This window comes from Durio zibethinus, chromosome 26, assembly GCF_047325235.1.
Source record: "Durio zibethinus cultivar Kanyao isolate XHJ-2024 chromosome 26, ASM4732523v1, whole genome shotgun sequence".
In the NCBI taxonomy this organism is placed as follows: domain Eukaryota; kingdom Viridiplantae; phylum Streptophyta; class Magnoliopsida; order Malvales; family Malvaceae; genus Durio; species Durio zibethinus.
Genome location: NC_143187.1, coordinates 9,505,486 through 9,523,313, shown reverse-complemented (window position 1 = coordinate 9,523,313; position 17,828 = coordinate 9,505,486). Strand labels below are relative to the sequence as shown.

Genomic DNA, 17,828 nt, shown 5'->3' with positions numbered 1-17,828 from the left:
TCTAAAGATTATTATGTTTATCTTTTTATTAATACTAAAAATCAAATAAAAAAAACTTACTAAAAACTAAATAAAAAAACTTAAGCAGATCACAATCATCTTATAATTTTTTCAAAGTTATCTTTTTTTTCAAGTAAGTTTCGTATATATCTTCTAATATAAAAATTTTTTATAATTTTTTGGTATATATCTTCCAATATAAATTTTTTTTATAATTTTTTGATGATTTGATTTTGATAAATGGTTGAATATAAATAGATATATTTTTTGGATTTATGATATGTCAGGTTAGTTCAAAATTCATCAATGCATATTTGTAAAACATCTTTCTGATTAAAAACTATTGATATAGTAGCAATTGTGAAACCAAACAAGATAGCAAACATATTATGATTTAAGAATGCTTTAAAATTACAAGTAATGAAATGTTATAATTAAAAAAAATTATTATAATGAATCATTTTTATTTTTTTTTACTCTTTATCCAAACAGTGATTATTAGAATTTTTTTTTATTAATTTTAATTAAGGGTTACATATATAATTTTTTTTCCTTTAAAAAACTCTTTTCCTTTTTTTTTTTTCTTTCTTTTTCTTCCTTTATTAATATTTATTCAAATATAGTGTAAGATGATTTTTTGCCGAGCAAGAACATACTTAATAAGATGCCTTTAGTTTTTCAAGTACTTGCTTGAAATTGATGTCAAACTTAATGACCTAAAATGAAAGTATCATCAATCTTCCATTTATCAAATGTCCACTCCAAAAAAAAAAAAAAAAAACTAGTGGTACTAAACTGTAAAATACAGGCGACATAATAACAAGAAATCAGATCAAACATCTGATAGCTAACTAACTTCAAAATACAAAGTATTGCAAAATCATTAGTGGAACAACTGTAACCAGAACTTGAAATCCGCTGTTCATGTTCCCTGCAAAAAATCCAGAAATGTACTTATTTGATTGATGGTTGGTCAAGAAAGTAGGAACCAGAATCCCCATCAGTGGCAAATCCACAATATGACATTTTAATAATCAATCTTCAGAAAGAGAAAATTGAGGATAAGAATAAAATTGAAATGTAAAATAAATGATCAATTACGGCCATAATTTACTGCTACGGTTGTTCATCTTTTAGATTAGTTTGTAACTGAATTCTCAACTTGTTAAATCCTCGCTCAATTACTGACTTGATATAGTAATACAGATAAACAAAGAAAAATAAAACGTAAAGCATTAAAAGTTCGGTAAGTAATCTAAAGAGAGAGATTTACTTTCTCCGATCTCAATATAAGGTTGCTGCGGGGGAGCCAATGCCACTGGGGGTGAGGGTGACGGTGACGGTGAAAGTGAGGGTGATGGTGAAAGTGACAGTGACGTTGACGGTGAAGGTGATAGTGACGGTGCATCAACTGGAGGTGATACTGGCGCGTCAGCAACAACCGGCGGTAGTGGCAAAACAGGCAAACGGTCAAAAAAGATACCTTTATCATACCTAACATTACAGCTTGGTGTGAAAACTCTGGCTCCTAGCCTCCCACTACAAAACTTTGAGAGTACGTCCGTGGCATTACTTAGGCAATCCTTACAGTCCACCAGCGACAAATCAGGAGTGCACTGGGCCAGTGCATATATAATCTCCGAATTGGAAACAGTAGCATTTCCTGTTGCAAACTTGAGAAGGGAATCGCCAGAGGCCGTTTGAGTTATAAGGTCATCCAACAAGGTTGACAAAACCGATAGAATTGACTTACGTTGGTGGCAATGTTGTCATCCCTCAGCGCACAATAAGGTTCGAATGCCATTTTGCCAAATATGGAACCATCTGAGTACCTTAACATACACTTACCGTACCAAACAATGGCTGTCCTACTGTTATTGCAGGTGAACTCGTTTGTTGCATGCTTAATGCAATTGCGGAAACTATCTGGCTTAAGATCTCCTCTACACTGACCTATAGCATTAACCTTATCAGAGTCTTGGCATAAGAGACGTTATAAAACCCATATTCTATTTCAGTGTCGGTGGTAATGGTGGAAAAGAGATGATTGCGGTTATTGTCGTAGGTGTTATTGTCCGAACAGAGCTGAAACAGCTTTGCCGACTGAACAAATGTGAGAGCGCATAGTTGGATGGAAATGAGAAAGGAGAAGAATTGTATACAGTCCATTGCTACCGTCTCAACTTTTCTGCTAAGCAATCGAAAGAGTTTTATAGTCTTTTAAATTGAGAATGAGATTTTCTCACTCTAAGGTCCCCTCTATAAATTCTATACTTCAATGCTACTTTGGATCCCAATAAAATTCCATTGATTCAGAAGTACTTGTTTGTTAAGTATATTTAAAGCATAACTATGCTTAGTTAATAGATAAGAGTTCTTAATGAATAATAATACTTGTTGATTAAATTATAAAATTCTATAACTATAAAGTGACTCTTAAATCATTGAAAATATGAGAGATTATCTTCAACGTGAGGACGAGTTTTATGAGAGGAAAGTTATTCCATGAGTTTGTTGTGATAATAAAAAAAAAAACTAAATTGTATTTAATAGGTTTATAGTAACCTAGAAAAAATTACACACGATAAAGGCGTTTCATGGAATTTTTTTTATATTGTCGGTGAGAAAGATTGACCGTATGAAAGGTACAACCTAAGGCTACCAGCTCACCCTCTATTGATCTTTACTACTGACCCAATGCTCTGCATAATACATTACCTCTGTGTTTTAAGACAAAGTTAATTTTTACAGGAAAATAACAATTTTAATTTCTACCACTACAGTTTCAGAAAACAGATTGGTTAGTGTTGATCTGTTGCATTAGGAATTCTAATTTTTCTTTTTTAAGTAAACTTTATTTGAAAAGAGAAACTTCATTGGTGAGGAAAAAGAAAACATATACGACTATATCAGCCGGAGTTATGGAACTTTTACATAGTCATGTTTTTCATGGTAGTGACTGCGGACTGAGAATGGCGGATAGCTGCAAAATAACACTAGATTTGAATCAATCCGACTTCATCCCATGCAGTCCACAAAAAAATTTAATCTGAAACTCCCAAAAAAAATTTAATCTGAAACTCCCATTATAAAAGAGAAAGATAATGTTTTATTATACCAGATGACCCAATAGGCTCAGAGCCTGTGGGACAATTACTCGAGAAAAGCCAGATTACATGCATGTCTAAAGCTTGCTATCCATGGCAACCACTATGATAAGCCACAAAGGAAATGCAGAACTTTTCAATTTATTGAGGGGAAAAAGCAGGAAGCAGAAATTAAACCTGGTGATAACTGGTATTAGACTTATCAGAATAAAAAAAGATCTGTCCCTTCTGATACCTACTTCCAGATTCTCACAGAACAAATGTTGTATAAAATTGGATTTTCACATTCAACCAAGGAGAATAAATGCATCAAGTCCTACAAAGTTCGGTTGAATTTTTCATGGAGATGAACATTTCACCGCATCCCAACCACAATCATCCATCTACAATACAAGAAAATGGGTGCATGGTATTAGAAACACGTAACGATTTTATCCAAACAAAACAACATCAACAATATTAAGCTTTATTCTCATTTTGACTGGATTTTGTTAAAGGGTCAAATCACATATCTATTATCAACACACAAATTGATAGAATTAGAACAGAGAGAATACAACTACAACCTATTAAGGCATACTCCACAAGTATGCTGATCATAAACCCGAATCAAAATAGCCCAAGTTATAAGAAAATGGACATGACCAATGGAAGCAGAAGATAGCAGACTAGGAAGGTTATAGGTTCAAAACCTAGGATTCAGAACAGGACAAGGGTGGAAGCATATGTCATTCCAAAAACTTCAATATCCTGGAAATAAAAATTCCTCGGGAAACTACAAAATATCAACATGAGCATGAAATTTAATTTTTCGGAGACAAAATTTCCCATGAATACTGTTTCTTCCCTTACACCCCCGCATCTTAAGAGTAGTTCAAATTAAAAGTAACAAACATTAGTAAAAATAACAAAACATCATCATCATATCCTATGTTTCAATTACAAAACCTTCAAGGGCACCTGTCTATTATTTAATTCCTTCCATTTTGTTGACTAATAAAATGTTACTCATCACCTTGTTAAATTTATGAACAGGGAAAAAGCATCTAAAGACCCTACTACAAAGCTTTATACCACCACCTTGCCTTAGAGAGCATTTATCAAAAACTTTGCCCGAACTCTCCGACATTCATCATACATCATCTTTGCAATCTGAGTGAAACAACAAATCATTATTGGTCTTATATCCTTATATTGGCATGAACATGAAAGTAAAGAACGTTTAGTTCATGTTAAGTTGGAACACTTTTTAACAGCCAAATAACAATCTCACCTCTCAATGCACAAGCAAAACCCTTATCAACTGAGAAAAAGTGTCGATTTCATGCATTTATTCTTTTTACAATTACAACTAAATTGCATCATTGAGAGCCTTTTACCCTTTCCCATCCATAAAGCATGTCAACGATTAAGCAAGTCTAAACATTCAAAAAACAAACAAACACAACGACAAACTACATAACTTGGTTCTACTTTTCAGAAGTTTAAAACTAATTTCAGGACAATTAGCTAACTTATTTAAAAAATATTTGAACAAGATTTCATCTGTCATCTCTAAAACCGTGAAATTACAAGACATAGCATTCAACCTCTTGCTTTTTACATTAAGTCAGAAAGATGATCTCCTCAACTAAAGCACTGAAGATAAATTCAGTAGCAGTTCCAAAAAATTTAACAATGAAAAACTAATACAAGCCACTCCCTCTTTGTGCTTGTCCTTCATCTAGTCTTGTCTTTCCCTACAAAAGGATAAAAGAATTTACATTCTTTCATTTATTTACAAGACAGAGGAGCGATGATTACCTATCCAAAAAAGGAGTTTGAACAGGGAGTAAAATACAAAACACTTGGCTATTACTTTTGAGTGGTTGATGGCTTGATGCTCATCTACAAAACTTCTTGTGGGCCAGTTATGCTTAGCAGAGACAGCCTACTTTCCCTCATAAATTCTAGCTTCTAATACATCTTTAGGAGTATATCTTTGTCCTTCTTGGTATTTAATTGCCAACATCTTTTCTGGTTACAAGACATGTAATAAAGAACGAACATAAGCTTATCATTTGGTAAACCCATAAAGTTTATGTTTTAGGAACCATAAAAAAATTGAATTTTCCCACATGAATTGACACCCTTTTAATTGTAAGGATCAAATATGGTTTTCTTTGATTGTGGTTCAGTAACTCAGGCCCAAATACTTCCCAGTAGGAACCATGCCTCGATGAAGCATTCAGTATATCTCACTTAATTCAACTTTCATTGAATCATTAAAAAAGCAAACTTTCTACGCATTTAGAAGTTAGAAACTTTGAATGCTTGAAAACCCAATAAATGAAACAGATCAAGATGGAAAAAGAGTGCATAGAAATACCTTCAGGGTTCCAACCGAAGCTCCGGTGAGAGACGAAAAGCATCGAAGTCAGCAAAGCCGACGCCGTAGCTGTGTGATACGGCAGCATCGTTTCCACACAGCAGCTCAGCTCCACCGGTGACCTTTTTCAAATTAATTCAAAACTATAAATTGGTATCATTAGTTTATCTCCTAAACAACTAAGACAGAGGGATTAATATCCTTTACCTGAAAATGCGAGAAGAGAGCGGGTTTTGCTTTGAGATCCGAATGGGAGAGCAAGCCGGTCGCGGCATGGGCTTGGGTGCAGCGGCAAGCCTGGTGGCCACGGTAACTCGGGAAGCGGCGGAGCGGAGGACGGATCTGGCAGCGGACATTTTTGGTGGTGGAGATTTTGAAGGGTTTTGTGTTTTTGGGTGCGGGGGTTTTAGGCTTTCGAGGGGGTTTTGCATTTAGTAGTGGTGTTTACTGTGTATATACTCGTATGGTAAAGCCATTGGTTCTTGGACATCTATCCTGACACGTGGACCTCTATCTTACCTGGCATATTTTTCCAGCCTTTAGCCCTTGATTGTTGATTATTTATTTTTTTGGTAATACCATTATCGTGGGAAATTCTGTTAATGTACACATATACTACTTTTTTCTTTTTTTTTTTTGTTTTTCAATTTAGTCCTTGTATTGTGATATGTATAATTATATGTGTATATAATCTTTCTCGTTTTCAGAATACTTGAGTCCAACGCCATTAATTCACTGTAACAATTTATTTGGCTTTAATATACCTTAGAACCAAGGCATGAATAATGAAAACCCCATAATCAAAATTCCTAGAAAGGGAAAAAAGGAAGTTGATAATGCTGTGTGATAAAAAAAAAGTCCCATAAAAGTAACATTGCCAATGTTACAATTAATGGCTGATTTCTGAATACACGGACAGCAGAAAAGAATTTGGTAGAGGTCAACGAAAGTTTTATTCTCTTTTGTATGCCAGGCCACATGCCATTGAAGAAAATTAAATGGCTTCTTCAATACCCTCAATTCTCAAACATCCAATGTCTTTGACTTGCTCCTGTTTCTGCTGATCTTGACTAGAGCACCAAGTATCAGAGGAATGCATATTCCCTGAGTCATATCTGCGCTGTGTCCTCTCGAGACATCCTTGCGGGCACCTGATACAGCTAGCCCATTGCTTTGCTCAGTATGCATTGTGTTTTGCAAGTACACTGATCCCCTGTCGTGTTGTCTAAATCCGATTAGCTTCCCTAGAGAAACGCTGTTATCTTGGAAAAATGATGCTGAGGACTGCCCGAATCGCGCAACGGAAGAAACAATTTTAGAAAATATATTAAATACAAGTACTTTTGGTTGATGCATGAATTATAACTTTTGTCTGCTCAGTGTGGAGAACAAGCTGATGAGACTTATTGACATGAATGTATAAAGGGTAACTGGTGAAAATGGAGAAAGAAAAGGTTGCTTGGAATTACCTCGGTGTCAAGGTTGGAGGAGGAGAATGAGGAAAAACTGCTTGATGGGATGTGCAAAGAGTATGGTCCAACCACCGGAGCTGCAGCCTGTAATCTTTCTTGCAACCGAAGTCTCATGTTCATTATCTGTAGCCCAAGTGGCCAGCCATTGGACGTCTCATGATTCTGGGAAGAGTCATCAATTAAAAATATAACAGTGAAATGTCTCAAAATATAGCAAATCATAACTTTGCTAATGTTGATAGTAACTGATTAGCAGCTCAGAATCTTTAGTCAAACAAATCAATTTCAAAAGAAAACATGAATAAACAAGTTATTGAACTTAATGCAATTTTGATTCTCATTGGCGATATTTGAGTTTTTGTGAAAATGAGGAAATGCCTTTACTGGCAGTGGATAACATAGGAAGAGATTGAATAAAGAAGTTTGGCAAAAACATGTGGGGATGGCAAGATTGGCAGGTAAGCCATTAGCATAAGCTAAAACTCAAGTCTTTGACATTTTGCTGCCTAATTCCTTATCACAAATAATGTGAGTTCCAACTTCAACCACAAGCCAAAAGCCCAAAACTGTAGTGAATTTCCCGTTTCCTATATGTCATAGAAGAGATTGCAATCCATTCTGATGAAACAGAAGCATCGACATTACTTAGGATTTTAACTTTCTAATGAAACTTACTAGTTAAGATCCGATGAGGATTTCTCACTGGTTTTATCTTACTAATAATGACAAAGTCCGGAGTGATCTAACAGCACCACTCTCCCTGTTTAGACTACATCTGTTGTGTAAGAATATCAGAAACCATGAATTGCTTTTGATGACAAACTTCTAGCTCTCTACTTTCATTTATTTATTTATTTATTTATTTATTTATTTGTCTTCTCTTTTGGGAGACTGTCGGTGGGATCACAGATCAGTAATTTTCTAGTGCTAACCAGAGAAAGCTAATGATATGAAGTCCTGATTGAAATTCTCTTTAAGCCTAAATGTGGCTTTCTCTAATATTGAAATCAAATACCGCCCATGAATCATGATGGGGAAAAAAGTCCTGAAAACACTTTAGTCTCTCCAAACAAAGTACTCAAAAAGGCTTCAGAGTTAGAATTCTTCTGTCCCTCTCTTTATAAAAAGCAAAAGTTGAACTCCCCACTAAGCCATTTATCATAGTTACTATTACTGCAACACCGGTAACATTCAGCATAACCAGGGGCCAGAATCATTCAGTTTCTATTTCCAACCACAAAAGAAAGATACAAGAAACCAAGAAAACAAGGAAAAGAAAGGAATATCAGATAAGCTAAAGTAACAAAAACCCAGAAACTGACTCCTAATTGCGAGAAGATCAAAACAATCAGAAAACAAATTCATGAAACTTTCCATATGCACGAAAAAAACAAGACTGATTATTACCTCAGCAGCCATGGCTTGAGCTCCTATAGCAAGACGCAAATGAACTACAATGAGCAGTGAATAAATGAATATGATGATCACAAAATGTTATTCACTGGAAAACAAATTCCCTGTAAACTGCTTAAGTATAAGAAATTGTTTAATGGAGAGGGTCAGCTGGGAGATTCTTCCTTAAACAAGGAACAATTAATGGGATGGGTCCCGGGGAAGGGTGTTCAGCTTTGTCAATCACATGAGAGAGAAGATGTATAAATTCAATTTTACACTCATTCACTATCTCAACGTCAGATAATCACTACTTTTCAGACACTAAAACAACAGGTTAACGCCATATTTCAAAGATCTCATCTAGGCCTTTGGACCAGCTATGAGATATTAATTGAATTGGTTGTAAATTCTTTCAAAGAAAGACAAAACCAACGGCTGATAATGATCACAAGCCGCCGTCCCAAGCTGATAAATTTTAAATTAATCACAAAAAGGATATTTTTAATTGATATTAATACTAATAATTTCTTAACTAAATAATTTTTAAAAAATTATAATTATAATTGAGTAATATATTCATATAATTAATTATTGTATCATAATTAAATTATTAAATAATTAGTTAATAAATTATAACATAATTAAACAGTCAAATCTATATAATAAAATTTAAATCTAAAGTCTAAACTCTTTTTTAACTAAATTAAGATTTCATTCTATATGTCTAATTTGTTAAATTAATTTTAAAAAGCAAAAATAATTATTCAATAATTTCTCCATGGTATGTCTTGTGAATAGTATTTTGCCAACAGTCCTCCCCATGCATTAAAGAAACAGGACACCTCATAGCAAGATCAGGGGAATTAAAGAAATAGGTGAACTGAACCCTGGCTATGGTAGGTAATTAGTGAAAAAAATGAGTATTGAAGAAAATCAAAGCTGTTGGACTCCTGTTAATCCTACATAATTAGTAAGGGAACAAGGAAGAATAAGAAGATAAACATTAATGTCCTATCCCACTATTTTGTTATGGTGTCTTTTTTTTTTTTTTCTTTTTTCTTAATTTCTTTCAAGAGGAGAGAAATGGGTTGTTTCAATGTTCCATGAGTTTTACGTAAATGGAGTAATCATATTATCCAAACAGGCTTGAAAATAGTATTGCCAAAAAAAAAAAAAAAGCCTGGAAAACAAAAGAAAATAGGCTTCTTGTTGGCTAGTCAGTTCACATCACAGTCATTTTCTATTTGATGCAAATCAATGTTCAATATAATTTTTGTATAATATTTTTAGGTAAAAGACAATTACTGGTATATGTGTATAATATAATCTACAAAAATTGAGAAGTTGGGGTAATGAGAAGAGGGAATTGGACTCGTGTAATTCATACTTCACTTGCACACCATAAAACCTGCATTAACTTTGCCCTTAAACAAGAACAGCTGCACTTTGAAAGGAGCCAAAGCCATTAAGAACAAAATTTTCTAAAAGAAGCCTTGGAGCTATAATTAGTTCTTACCCAATTTTCAAGTATGGTATTGATTCATTTCCTTCAATTTCAGGTCGGATTGTTAATTTGAAGTAACTGGCAGGCATTGCTGACAGGTGAGGTGAAACTTAAAGAGAGGCAGGTCATGACAGGAATACGGGACCAAAAAGCAGTGGTTCATATTTCAGGGGAAAGTTTATTGTAATTTTTTTTTAGCTAAGCTAACTTGAAAATATTACTATTCGGATTAATGTAGAGTTAAAAAGTTGAAATCAATCAATGTTTGGGTTGTTAGAATCATTAACTTCACACCCTCTACTTTCTTTCTTTGTAATTTAACTTTCACGTTATTGAGATTTCAGCTCAGAATTTTCAGACATTAATAATAGAAAAAGCACTGCTAAAACAACAGCCGATTGCCCAAAAAAAAAAAAAGTTCGAAGATTGATTCTGAAATGAACTCAGCTGGCTGTCTATTGTCTTTCATTACTTTGTTATCCTGAAAATTTTAATACATCAAAACATAGACTTCTTCAATGTTCATGAAAGAACAATGCTTTCAAAGGAGGCCTAAAAATAGTCAAAAAAACAAACTGGATGAGAAATTTAAGGCATTTTAGTTTCATTTTGACCAAAGACGGGCTTTGGGTCATTAAAAAATGTATCGAGGCGGGTCGTTAGACGGTGACTTGGAGTCATCCGAGAGTGACACGTCGAGACAAAACGTATAGAAAAGGTCAGAAGAAATGTTTTGGTTGAACAAGCCGAAAGCCCAAGTGGGTCGTCGCCGAAGAGCTTTAAGGGCCTTTTTCTATATATCTATATATATAAAAAAGCAAGAAAAAAACACGTGGCACTCCTTAGAACAATTGAAAAAAATATGGTTTTGGTCGTTAGCTGGCCAACTCCCCAACAACGCCCACAAACGCTCTTACTTCCCAGATCCTAGCCATCACGGCACTCTACTTAAGTATTGGTTTGCTATTCGTTTACCTAGAATGATGTAAAAGATATGTAGATTATCAAGGAAGAACAAATTATTCAAACTCCGATATCATGAATGTCTAATTTTCACCTAAAAGCAATGCAACTTGAAATATAATATGCTTTGGATTATCATTCATCAACCAAACTTAAATTTGCATTAGTTTGGACTTGGAATTTGACTTGTACTAATGAGGTTTGACTCTTCATTATTAAAAAAAGGTATTGAATTAATTTTATATTGATAATAGTGCTGTGAGAGGTTTTTCTACGACTGAATGTCGTTTTAACATTTAAATCATATGTAAATAATCGTTTGTGCTTAATTATAGCTTTCAAGTCTTGAACATTGTTGTAACTTATCGTTGGAATAGCCTTGAAAGTTGAAATATAGTTGTCTTTGGCAATGGTGAGAGAAGAGAACCCAACAAGTTTGTTTTAGTATCGAATGTTATGCACTAGCCAGAGGGCCCAGGATGAGGCTACTGGGTAATGGGCCAAGGAAAGGCTTACCCCTGCTGCCCTTTGGGCCATTCATTGTATTTATCCAATTGGTTTGGATTTTATTAATAAATGGTAATGGCCATTTAGAAATAAAAACGCTCTCTTAACAGTTGTAAGGTCAGTTTAATTTCGGATGAACGCCGTTAAATACTAAAAAACCCACTCTCCATGCTAAATGCCAGGGTTCTTGATTTCTTTTTTTTTTTTTTTTTTGAGATTCTACGCTCTTCAAAGAAAAATTGCTTGATTCTAAGAAAATTTAAGTGAAAATGGAAGATTGAGAAACTTACAATAATAATATTTTAAAATTAAGAATCTGCTTTACGTAATAAAACAAACAAACACCGCTTTAAGATCAACAAGAAGGAAATATTTTTCCATGTTCATGTTCGTTTGTGGTAAGGGCTGTAACCTCACATAAGTGGAATCTTCACCAACGTAAGTTGACAGCCATTCCGATGGTCCGGTGGTTTCAAAGTTTGAGACCCCATGCGCTTTACGTGGCAAGGGTCGAGCATTGGTACTCGCACTTTCTTTCACCCTTTCCTTCTAATATTCCAAAATACCTTCATTTTTACCATACTTCCTACCCTTTACTCTCTTTCCCTTTTTTTTCCTTTATTTTTTTATTTTTAAAAATATAAAGTTCAATGCTAAAAAGGTAAAAAAAAAATTTTAACTGGATTTAATAAAATGGATATTTCATGTTAGAATGCATTCATTTCATTCAAATCGTATAAATACTTGCATTATTGAAAACAATCAACTATTTGCTATCAAAATAATTAATTAATTTATTAAAATAAATATTTATCATTTAATTATATTTGATTATATAACATATTTAGATAAATAAAACACATGTTGATGTGAAATAAAAGCTTTGTAGAATAATTTCTTCAGGAAAATTGCTAGTCATCACTAAGCTTGTGAATATGATTTTTCTTTCTATATTGACCTATGCAAACAATGCAGCATGATAAGTCAATGTACCCTGCAAATATCACCCTGATTTTATGCAAACATTACGGGCCAACTCAGATCCATCCAGTCCCTCTCCTCAAGAGTCTTGCTTTCTCACCAGCCTGGCAACAGGTTGATGCCCTTTGTACCCAAAGACGAGGAATTAGATAAGAGACAGTTGATCCCGATACATCCACATTGTGTTTAAGTCCGTCTCATCAGCTAATTTCTTTAGCTTCCAATGAAAGCAAAGCAGATCAACTATCAGAATTTAATTTCATTTAATAGCATCATAAAAGCAAAGGAAAATACTGAACTAGCAGTGTTCTTTTTTTCAGCGCCACCAACTTGCATTGATTATTTAATATCTTGCTCTAGTTGAATTATTGCCTCCCTACTTAAAAAAATGCGGGCTTCTCAACATGTATATAGTATTTGTTTTTTTAGCGACAACTTAGTTAATATTGCATTAAAAACGATGAAAATTTCTGGGAATAAAAGCATGATGAAAAAAATAGAGATGCAGCTAGCAATGGTGGGAGGAACAGAGGAACTGAGAAAGTATGTGTGGGTGGGAGTAATTATTTGTTTACTATAGTACTACCATTATATCTCTTTCAAATGGCCCATTTAGTTTTTCTTTTGTCAATTTTAACCATTCAATCCCCAGCACCATGAGTAGTTCCACAATTATATGCTCTTATTTCTGGAGGTCAATAAATTAATCCTTGTTGAAATTGGATGCCATATCCATAAAGACACTGTACCTAAAAATTTCAGGAACAGCTTTTCTGCTAGGGCACCATGGTCCCAAATAATTACTTGGGTTAGCCTAGACTTTAAGTGCTTCTTATCAATATCTTATTATGGGTCAGAACCTAACCCTTATAAAATTATACTACCCTAAACATTCCACAGTGACAAACATTAGTCTTTGGGTTGCAATAAGTTTATAAGGAAGTCAAAAAAGACAGAGGACCCTAATGCTTGAGAACAATAATAAAGGAAAAAAAAGAACAATCTATCCGTCATTCACGGAGAAGACAATCCAATTGTAATGGATGATTTTTCATTTTTCTTTCTTTTTTTTTTCTCTTTTGAATTAGAGTTTTAAATGAAATATTTCTTTTATTCTTTTTCCGACTTTTACTTTTATGATGATGAAATTTTAGGTGACCCTACATATTTTTCCCTTGCTTGTTGTTTACCAACTAGCATAATTAACTCTTGACCGTCAATTCGGTGGATTACCTTTCTTAATTAATACCATAAATTGTGCAAGCCTGGATAAGTGATGATATTGATAATAAATTGACAACTCTAAACCGAAATGGGGATTGGGGAGAGAAGCATGAATTTAAAAGGACAACCAAAAATGAATTAATTCGGTTTGTTCATATAATCATATTTAAAAGTGTAATTGATAAATTTCGAATTCAAATTTCAATACTATATCTTCTTTATATTAAAAAAAAAAAGATAAAAAAATGTAAATTTAGTAATTCTACTACATATAAATAATTCAATATGGATGAGAAATTAAAAAAAAAAAACTCCTACTTTTTTATAATCAAAAGTGATTAAAGCCTTTTGGCATCATGCTTCCTGAAATTCTCTTTTTTCATTAATTCATTGTTTAATTTAGGACCACTTTGCCCAAGGATGATGAAGGAAATTGAAGGAGTTTGAGAAGGAAAGTGATGATGTTTGCTTTCTCTCCATCCCTCGACCCAACATTTATTTCTTTCGGTGGAAATAGGAAAGCATGGATAAGAGAAAAGAAATTAACAGTTCCAAGTGGCTTCCTTCCTATTAAAGGCACATGCATCTACCCTAGTGAGTGGAGAACCGAAGAAAGCACTACCAAGACTCTCGCAAAACACTGCTACTGGCAAATGGTGATTAATTTTACAAGTGCTAAACTGTTGACCAAAGGCATGTTATCACCCTAAAGATAGCGATGGAGGCCGTGGGGCCAAATCATCACATGGAAGGGGCTACACAGGTAGACATTTCCTTCATTAATGGGAGTTGAAAACTGGTTTATATCCATATCACGATCGACTAGGGGATTTCCCACTCATCATCCATTGAAGCTAGCTGTGCACAAAACGGAAGACAACCATGTACCAATCCTTGGATCAACGTTTTCACGAACACTGACGCTAGCTAGTTTGAATTTAACTTTTTAATTTATTAGGCTCTTTTATGTTTGGTGAAGTGGGGTTCATCAACTAGAAGACAAGTGCAAAAGATTCATTAATAATGTCAGATTGTTATTGTATCATGAAATATTAAAATTTTAGGTCAGAATTTTAATGAGGCTGTCTATGTTATCCTTGCATCAAGAAACATCAGTTTCAATACAAAAGCCTATATACTTACATTTTTATTCAATAAATTGTTTGATAAGTAAAAAAGAAAACAAAAAGACATAACTCTCATACCTTTAGCATTTCAAAGCAAGGGGATACTATGTCTATGCAAACCAGAAAATACAAAGATAAATAAACCGCAAAGACCCAATAAAAATTATTTTTATCTTCTTTACTCTTTTTGATAATTAATTACCATACTTAACATCTAATAATTAAAAACAGTGCTTGTTTTACTTGATGTTCTTCAAATCAACTGTAGGGTACCAAAGCTCATGGTTCGAACTCTTCCTCGTTCTCTTCGAACTCCTCTTGATTCTGGTTGTACCTTCCCATGTTATTGTAACGATTCTCGTTGAACTCGTTCCTTGAAGCACCTCCCCTGGAGTTCTCAAACTGGTTTGGATAATAGTTGTTCTCACTCTTAATATCATGGTAGTACTTTCCATTCTCCAGGTATCTAGTGTCGCTCATGCCTTGTTTTTCACCATTGTTGTACCCATTGTTGCCGTAGTAGTAGTTGTTGTTCTGGTTTTCCTTGGTGCTCCATCCTTTCTCTGTGAACCTGGCCTCACCCAAGTTTTGCTGCTCTGTACTCTCGTAGGCATTCTTGTTGTAATAGTAGGTATTTTTGTTATTGTTGTACCCATTATTGCCGTAGTAGTAGTTGTTGTTCTGGTTTTCCTTAGTGCTCCATCCTTTCTCTGTGAACCTGGCCCCACCCAAGTTTTGCTGCTCAGTGCTCTCGTAGGCATTCTTGTTGTAATAGTAAGTGTTTTTGTTATTGTTGTTGTTGGATGCAGGAATGCTGTTGTAGGGTTCATCTGGGTGGTATCTGACCGGGGTAACATAGGGTTCATAGGTTTCTTTAGTGGTGGTGCTGGGAGGGAGCTGGCCTGACTCGTGCCCATAAAGGCCATAACCATTTTGGGTTTCGGGGATAAACCTTGGTTCTTGCTCTTGCTTCCCAAAAGTAGTCTGCTCCTCTCTGTTGGGAAGTGAAGTCTTATGGGTTGTCGCAGGTATGAAGGATTCATGCTGTTGCTCTCTTGTGTCAGGGATGGTTGTTGTCTCTTTCTCATTGTTGTTGACACTTGGGATTTTGCTGAAGAATTCCCTGGCATGAATTTGCATGGAGAAGAGAGCAAAGAGGAAGAGGATAGAGATGAGTTTTGGTGAGGAAGCCATGGCAAGGGAAAAGGCAAATGTAGCAAATGCTTTGTGTCTGAGAGTAGTAGTACTACACACTGATGAGAAATTGTGATGATACAAAATCTTTATATAGAAAGACCAATCTTTTGTTTTCACTCTATTGTAAAATTTCTACTCAATTAGGTGCAAATGGGACGGGGAGGATGGTAATGATTGTGGTCCCTTGCACAAGGGAGAACTTTATCAAAAGAGGCCTTCCTTTGTGTTAGTTGTTAATGATATTTATTTCCTTTGTTACTATAATTTGGTGCACTTTTTATGATCCCATTTCCCCACTGTGGTAAACAGGTTAAACATGGGTTAAGCTATTTCTCTCAAGATTCCCTGCCCACATAATCTTCACAATCCTATTAAATTTACTATTAGTACTATATATTCTTATAATTTGTATAAAACTCTTGAGTATTTTGTATCTTCTAAGCAAAACCATGCATAATTGACCTTAATGCAATATAAATATAAGGCATAGTCGCCAATAAGGGCGGTATAAAATATATAGTACTACTAATTTTACTTTCAACTTTATATTTCTTCTTTCATTTTTCATCTCTTCTATATCAAAGATGAAAACAAAAGGAAAAGTAATTTCTTTCATAGTTTTCTTTTGTTCTTTTTCTTACCTTGTATTTTCGAAGTCGTTTAGTTAACTATAAGAAAAGAGTATGTTTCTGGAAATGGTATTAATGGAAACTACAGGCATTGTGAAAAGTAGTACGGGGAAAGAGGATCAAATAGAGATGAAAGGGGGCGGCCGCTGATGATGCGAGGATTGAGGAGGAATGGGGTGGGACATAAAATAATGACATTTAGTTGCTCACTGCATGTGCTGCCCCTCTATTATTTGTCTAACATTAGGGACAGGCCTAAAGCCTTTTTCTACACGGTGGATTGAACAACCTGCTTCCCTTATCTAAAAGTGCCATAAGCGTTTCAACCCTCATTTGCAAAGGACCCATACCCCTCGCTAACTTCTCTTTTTTTTTTTTTTGTGTGGAATTTTATTAAGTATCTTTACTAGTATACTTCTATGATTTTCTACATTTGCAAAATCTTCTTGAGATGAATATTTATTCATATAAAAAGTTGAATCAATTTTGGTGCATTCATGAAAAGAAAGGAAAATAAATTTGAAATTTAGTTTGATTAATTTATGCAATCATTTTTAAAATATAGCATTTAATAGATATTTATCTTAAATTTCATCACTTGTAATTTTTTTTTTAAATTATAATCTTTTTTATATTAAAAAAAATTTTGTATGTAACATTTGACACATTAATTAGACACTTACAAAAAAAATTACATGATTAATTGATATAATGTGAATCATATTGAGATCCGTTCTAGTAACACAAAAATCAATTAATGATTTCTTCAATTTAAAATATAAAAATGATATGATTTTACCTCATTTTGCTTCATACACAAATTACTTAACTTTCATAATCAATAGAGAGACATATCCTTAAATACCAATTTAAATGACTTTCATAACCAATAGAGAGACATATCCTTAAATACCAATTTAAATACATCTAAACTGGTAGTTCTTCTTCATCTATTTTTTTTTCATAAATATATATCAATTTAAAACTTCATAGTTATTGTTAGAGTGCAAAACTTGCAACATATATCATCATGAATGAGGGCTGGAAGATATTGATGTGTCCATCCATATTTCTTTATTGTAATTGAATGTTGGCCACCAAATGTTTTTAATGAACTTTAGGAATATGATTGGTTAAAATATCAAAAGAAAAATTTTTAAAAATAATGGTTTAAAAAAAAAAAAAAGGAAGAAGGTAAAAGTAAAAGAAACTTCTCTTCATAATGATCATCTTGACTAGCCTTTGTGCTTCATGCATTGAAGATTCAAGCACCAATGGCTGATCACTCTGCCAATACGAAAATAAACATATATAATAAAAAAACAAGAAGCCAAAGCTGATTGCCACAGGATTG

The 17,828-nt window shown here is 33.9% G+C and overlaps 4 protein-coding genes across 12 annotated transcripts; all 4 read right to left on the bottom strand.

Annotated features, from left to right (window-relative positions):
* Window positions 1-714: 714 nt before the first annotated feature.
* LOC111318730 (cysteine-rich receptor-like protein kinase 25) lies at window positions 715-1,990 on the bottom strand (the record flags this gene model as incomplete). Its single annotated transcript, XM_089755150.1, has 3 exons — window positions 715-931; window positions 1,274-1,673; window positions 1,754-1,990. Coding segments are annotated over 3 exons (711 nt in total), but the record flags the coding sequence as incomplete, so codon positions are not given.
* Window positions 1,991-3,216: 1,226 nt separating this feature from the next.
* LOC111318729 (protein NUCLEAR FUSION DEFECTIVE 6, mitochondrial-like) lies at window positions 3,217-5,921 on the bottom strand. Of its 9 annotated transcripts, XR_016334261.1 has the most exons (5): window positions 5,683-5,921; window positions 5,476-5,597; window positions 4,911-5,123; window positions 4,188-4,259; window positions 3,217-3,490 (listed from the first exon to the last, which is right to left on the bottom strand). XR_016334261.1 is itself a non-coding variant. In XM_089755691.1 (4 exons), exons 1-3 carry the CDS (start codon window positions 5,904-5,906, stop codon window positions 4,240-4,242), a joined length of 366 nt encoding a protein of 121 aa, XP_089611817.1. In that variant the 5' UTR covers window positions 5,907-5,921; the 3' UTR covers window positions 3,217-3,490; window positions 4,193-4,239. The 9 variants fall into 9 exon arrangements, 4 of the variants coding, with proteins under 4 accessions (XP_089611817.1, XP_022777340.2, XP_089611814.1 ...); XR_002693665.2 differs by lacking the exon at window positions 4,911-5,123 and having other exon boundaries at window positions 4,185-4,259; window positions 5,683-5,920; XR_002693666.2 differs by lacking the exon at window positions 4,911-5,123 and having other exon boundaries at window positions 5,683-5,920.
* A 370-nt stretch (window positions 5,922-6,291) lies between these two features.
* Window positions 6,292-8,653, bottom strand: LOC111318728 (uncharacterized). The gene is made up of 3 exons (XM_022921602.2): window positions 8,355-8,653; window positions 6,945-7,109; window positions 6,292-6,759 (listed from the first exon to the last, which is right to left on the bottom strand). Exons 1-3 carry the CDS (start codon window positions 8,364-8,366, stop codon window positions 6,499-6,501), a joined length of 438 nt encoding a protein of 145 aa, XP_022777337.2. The 5' UTR covers window positions 8,367-8,653; the 3' UTR covers window positions 6,292-6,498.
* Window positions 8,654-14,637: 5,984 nt separating this feature from the next.
* On the bottom strand, window positions 14,638-16,030 carry LOC111318727 (protein E6-like). Its single transcript, XM_022921601.2, has one exon. It carries the CDS (start codon window positions 15,840-15,842, stop codon window positions 14,928-14,930), a length of 915 nt encoding a protein of 304 aa, XP_022777336.2. The 5' UTR covers window positions 15,843-16,030; the 3' UTR covers window positions 14,638-14,927.
* Window positions 16,031-17,828: the final 1,798 nt, after the last annotated feature.

Bases quoted from the DNA above. Each gene is read 5' to 3' on its own strand.
- LOC111318729 (XM_089755691.1), bottom strand. From the start codon at position 5,906: ATGCAAAACCCCCTCGAAAGCCTAAAACCCCCGCACCCAAAAACACAA. The intron at 5,598-5,682 runs GTAAAGGATATT...AATTTGAAAAAG, and splicing joins CTCTCTTCTCGCATTTTCAG to GTCACCGGTGGAGCTGAGCT. The intron at 4,260-5,475 runs GTATTTCTATGC...TGTTTCACTCAG, and splicing joins CTTCGGTTGGAACCCTGAAG to ATTGCAAAGATGATGTATGA.
- LOC111318727 (XM_022921601.2), bottom strand. From the start codon at position 15,842: ATGGCTTCCTCACCAAAACTCATCTCTATCCTCTTCCTCTTTGCTCTC.
- LOC111318728 (XM_022921602.2), bottom strand. The intron at 6,760-6,944 runs GTAATTCCAAGC...CGATTCGGGCAG, and splicing joins CCTCCAACCTTGACACCGAG to TCCTCAGCATCATTTTTCCA.